The following is a 5,723-nucleotide window of genomic DNA, read 5'->3' on the forward strand; positions in this document are numbered from 1 at the left end:
TTTATCCATTCATCCATCGATGGACATTTGGGCTCTTTCCATACTTTGGCTATTGTCGATAGTATAATAGCCTGCTATAAACACGGGGGTGCATGTGTCCCTGCGAAACAGCACACCTGTATCCCGTGGATAAATGCCTAGTAGTGCAATTGCTGGGTCGTAGGGTAGTTCCATTTTTAGTTTTTTGAGGAACCTCCATACTGTTTTCCAGAGTGGCTGCACCAGCTTGCATTCCCAACTGTTACAAATCTTTTTAATGAAGATACTACGTTGGGCTATTTATGTGAATTTTTAAGTATCATGAGCCATAATGCAGAAGTTAACTCAAACTAAAGACATGAGCTACAAAAAAGCAGATCACACCAAATTATTGTCAAGATATGGAGAACAACAACTCATATAGGTACGGAGTAAATTAGTACAACTTTGGGAAAATAGGCAGTATCTACTAAAGCTGAACATAAAGCATGCCCTGTGGCCCAGCACTGTATACTTGTTTGTACTACGTATATATGTATGTAATAGCATTGTTTATAATAGCCCTAAACTGGAAACTACCCACATGTCCAGCCACAGTGGAATGAATGAGTATATTAGGAGTATCACACAATAGGGGCGCCTGGGTGGCGCAGTCGGTTAAGCGTCCGACTTCAGCCAGGTCACGATCTCGCGGTCCGTGAGTTCGAGCCCCGCGTCGGGCTCTGGGCTGATGGCTCAGAGCCTGGAGCCTGTTTCCGATTCTGTGTCTCCCTCTCTCCTGCCCCTCCCCCGTTCATGCTCTGTCTCTCTCTGTCCCAAAAATAAATAAACGTTGAAAAAAAAAATTAAAAAAAAAAAAGGAGTATCACACAATAAAATACCAGAGAGCAAAAGAACTGAACAAATTACAACTACACATGATGATGCAGATGCATCTCACAAATAACATGTTGAGTGAAAAAAGCCCACCAGGATGCCAGTCCACAATGCATGATTACACTGGACAGTTCAAACGAGGCAAAACAAGTTTTTGTTACAAGTCAGTATAGTGTTGACTTTGGACATAGGCAGTGGAGGTGGGCAGGGATTAGGAAGGGAGAACTACCTAGGGTTCTGGTAATGTTCTGCATCCTTATATGGGTGATGTTACATGAAGGTGGGTTCAATGTGAAAATTCAGTGAGGTGGGCACTTGTCATTTCTCTCTAGGTATATTTGAAGAAAAAAGCACACAAATAAGTAGCATAGTAGCTGGACCTGTGGAATCAACTTGTTCGTCGTACAGAAGAGCATTCATTTACGTTAGTGAAGTTCATCCTTTGCAAAGTGAGCTCATATCATCATTTGTACTCGGTGTAGTTAGTGCAAAGTTTGGGAACTGGACTTAAAGGATTCAGAACCATCTGGGGAAATGTTATTACAATCTCTCTGAGAGGAGGAGTAAAATGGAGATCATAATATTCGCTCGCGTACCTGCTGTAGGACAGACAAAATCACCATCCTCACAGAACTCAGGATGGACAACGTGATAACGTGCAACACTAAAGTGAAATGAAACCGGCAACGCCCCAAACGGCGAAGAATATAAAACCTGTCCTTTGATGTGACAGTGTAGGCCACATAGGAAAGCTACCCTTGCTGTTAATTTAAGAGTTTATGACGCTTAAATTATACCTTAAGATTAGTTCAGCAAAACTGGTTATGAGAACAAATGACGTTACACCGACACCCCCGACAGCATTGGCGTGGTAACACTGAGGTATTGTGGGACATGTAGTTTCCGACGCCGTGGCGCATTCTCCCCCACCTCCACCCACGTCCTGTGGAACTGGCCGGCAAAAGAGAACTACTGGGCACTGGGCCTGACCTGAGAGCCCAGACCTGCGGCGCGGAGGGGTGGCTACTGCGACAGGGCACGACCTCCACCTCCTTCCTCCACTCGCCTGCGGGTTCCAGGGCTGAGAGGCGGGCGCGCGGTGATTGCGTCACCGGCCCACCCGCCGCCGTGGTTTCCCTGGCGACCGGGAGGGCGCCCGGAGCAGAGGCGAGGGAGATGCTGGCTAGGCGGCCGCGTAATCCTCTGCAGGCCCTGCAGCGCCGCACTCAGGAACTGAAGCTACAGGTAGCGTCTGGCTGTCCAGCCGGGGGCCTGGGCATCACGAGGCAGCCTGGGTTCTAGTGGCGGGCGAGATCTGGGGTGTACCTTAATCCTGGCAGCCTACCCCAACCCACTTACTTTCCCGAGTTGTAGCGCTCCCTCCTCCACCCCAACATCCTGAAGCGAAACCCCGATTCTAACCCCTCTTGCTCCTAGTCCAACCCCCGGAAGCTGAACCTCCCGAAAATCTTGACCATCGACTAAGCGCCTTTCCCCTGCCCCTCACATCTCAGTCTCCAGCCTTAACCACTCTCCAACATAGTAACTCCCTTAACCAACCTCGCTTCCAAAGTTAAACTTACAATAACCATTTCCAACTATCTCTGCGCCCATCGCTTTCCTCCACTCTCCATGCCTCCTTACCTTTGAGCCTTTTTCCAGTGGAAGCCGTTTTTGCGTCACATGAACTCAAAACGAAATAGATGTTAAAGAATAGACCTAATATGTAAGGAAAATATTAGGTTCCGACAAATGAGTGAAGGACATGAACTGAAGAAGAAATACAGGGAAGCCATAAACATGAGAAAAGTTAACTTAAAAAATAACGTAACTGTGAATAAAATATCACAAACATTTTTTAAAAATCACAATAGTCAGTACTGGGGAGGGTGTGATGAAACAGGCACTTACGTACACTGCTCTAGAGTATAAAGTACATTTCTGGAAAGCAATTTGACAAGATGTAGCAAATATTCATGCTCCTAGGCTGGGTAATTACATTTCCAGGGACTTGCCATACATAATAATAAAAAGATTGGGACAGAAATTGATGTAAAAGTATCCATCACGGTGTTCCTTAGACTGGATATCACTTAAATGATCAGTAATAGGGGAATGGGTAAATAACTTATGATGGGATAAAATAGTATGATTAAAATTTTGTTAAAAGATTTTAGTGTGTTAGAATATTTGTGATAAAATGTCAAGTTAGAAAAAATATCAAATATAAAATTGAATATACAGTATTTCAGTAAATTATTTTAAGTAATACATACAGAAAAAGATTGAAGAAGGGCCATCTGGGTGGCTCAGTCAGTTAAGCATCCTACTCTTGATTTCCGCTCAGGTCATGATCTCATGGTTTGTGAGTTCAGGCCTCACATAGGGCTCTGAGCTGACAGTGCAGAGCCTGCTTGGGATTCTCTCTCTCTTTCTGTCCCTCCCCTGTCTTTGTTTCTCTTCATACTTTTTGATATTTTCATAATTTTTACACCAAATGTGCATAACTTTAAAAAATAAGAAAAAAAGTAAGTAGTAATTAATGGTTTGTTAATTTATTTTCTAAAATTCTTATTTTGCTTTGATAATTTTACTTTTTTTTCATTTGATCTGTTACTGAATATAATTATTTTCTAATCTTTGACAGATAAGAGATTTACTGAGTGCTCATATTTGGTCCAGTTGTGGACTCCCATTTAAAAAGTACAAAAGAGGGTGCCTGGGTGGCTCAGTTGATTAACCATCTGACTCTTGGTTTGGGGCTCAGGTCATGATCTCACACTTTGTGAGATCAAGCCCCACATGGGGCTCTGCGCTGACAGTGCGAAGCCTGCTTGGGATTCTCTCTTCTGTCTGCTGCCCCCCCCTGCTCTCGCTCTCTCGAAATAAATAAATGAGCTTTAAAAATACAAATTTAAAAAAGAACAAAAGATTTGATGGATATAAGTGACTTTTGGACTTACAGTCATACAATAAAAGCAACATGCTCTTCTGGTGGAAATAAAACTTGATGAGGCTTTGACTAAACTGAGCCCTGGCTAGATGCTTACTATGTTTCTATATCCGATTTTAAATTTAGTGAGGTCTTGGGAGAACCAGGAAAGTTTCAGAAGTAGATTACAAAAAATTATTACTAAAAACAAAGACCAAACAAAACAATTACAAAGATTAGTGACCCTAGAGAAGACTTAGCTCAGGAGTCTTCTGATAGCCTGAGTGTCTGGGAAGGACTCTTTGATAGGGAAGATCTGTCTCCACAGAGGACACCTGAAGCAAAACGTGAACAGATTTCCAACTTGATGTCCATGGACAAGTAATCAAGAGCCCATCTGGGTCATGCCTGTTAGCACTGACTCTGTCACCAGCTATGCATTTCGTAACTAACACTCAGATGCAAAATTGCATCCACGTTGCCTTCCCCGCGTCATCTTTAAAAGAACCCGAAAAATCTGTGCCTCTTTTGTGGGTACATTGGCAAAGGTACACAAGGTGTTGAGAAAATACTAAGTCAAGGTGTAAGGTAGAAGAATGAGGATAAGCAAACTTGTGGCATATTCATACAATACTATTGAACAACAAAGGAATAAACTAATGATACAATATGGCAGTATCTCAAAAACACGCCGTGTGAAAGGGTGACACAAGAGAATACATCCTTTCTGAGAACTTTCTGGGGTAATGGTAATTTTCTGTGTATTGATAGGGGTTAGAGTTACCTGAGTGTATGCATTTGCCAAAACTCAGCAAATGTATATTTAAGATTTTATATGTAAGTTTTATACCAAACCTTGAACTCTAGTTAGCGATACCTGTGGTACATCATTTATGAGGCAGTGTATTCATGACTGCAATTTGCTTTCAAATACATTAAAAAATCAGATGGATTGATCAAAAGGTATAGTAAAATATTAATGGTAGAATCTAGGTAGGGGTATATGGGGAGTCACTGTGAAATTTTTTCAACTTCATTATATGTTTAAAAGTGTTCATTGTGAAATCTTGGGAACAAAGAATTAAAATTTTATTTCCTGAGGTCATACAGTATTTAGCAATATAATCTAACAGTCTCTGTTTATTGTAGGTTGATGGCTTGCTTTCTGAGAGTCAATTGAAAGAAGCTCTAGAAGCCAGTAAAAGGCGAGATATTTACCAAAGGTAAAACCCACTAAATTATATAAGCTTTCCAGAAACCACACTTACATTTCACTGGGCAGGTTATAGCATAGAAATTGTTTGACGTGTTCTTTCACTCCTTTATTGTACAATTTCTCAAAAGTCAAAATAATAATGGGAAATATTACTGGGGTCATAACTAATGAAATTTTCCAAAACGTATTTAAAAATATTTCTTGCAAGTATCTGTATCTCCCAGGTGTAGATATTGGAATGGTAAGATTAAATAGAGAATTACACTTGTTAAAAAGCAGCAACTTACATTTATTCTGTACTCTGTACGGACCAAGCAGTGTGGTCCACACTCTAAAACCTTTTTCTTGATTAATTTTCACAATCATACCATGAGATACTTATTAATATAGGTGAGGGTTCACAGGGTTTTGTTCACAGGGTTTTGTTCACAGGGTTCACAGGGTTTTGTTAATACGTCTGACATTACTTTGCTGTAAGACATTAAAGTGGGCAGGCCGTAAAAATGTTTGAAGACCACTGAGAAATGCAGAATTCACTCAAGTCAGAGAGAAATTCCCTGCAGTCTCAGTGGAGATGCAGGCAATCAAATGAAGAATTAGTCATGGTATAACTTGGATCTAGAAAAAACCTAAATCTGAGTAATGGATTAAGGTTGCGACAGCAGCTATAAAAACTGCTCAGATTCAAGATAGTGACTGAGGCAGAATTATGGTAGATCA

The 5,723-nt window shown here is 41.2% G+C and overlaps 1 protein-coding gene across 1 annotated transcript in view; it reads left to right on the plus strand.

Annotated features, from left to right (window-relative positions):
- Positions 1 to 2,007: 2,007 nt before the first annotated feature.
- The window catches only part of NPHP1 (nephrocystin 1), a 36,012-nt gene continuing 32,296 nt past the window's right edge, over positions 2,008 to 5,723 (plus strand). The window contains exons 1-2 of the mRNA XM_030311811.1: positions 2,008 to 2,100; positions 4,937 to 5,010. Coding sequence (XP_030167671.1) covers positions 2,032 to 2,100; positions 4,937 to 5,010 — 143 coding nt within the window. The 5' untranslated portion in view covers positions 2,008 to 2,031. The remainder of the gene's footprint in view (positions 2,101 to 4,936; positions 5,011 to 5,723) is intronic.

Source organism: Lynx canadensis, chromosome A3, assembly GCF_007474595.2.
Source record: "Lynx canadensis isolate LIC74 chromosome A3, mLynCan4.pri.v2, whole genome shotgun sequence".
NCBI lineage: Eukaryota > Metazoa > Chordata > Mammalia > Carnivora > Felidae > Lynx > Lynx canadensis.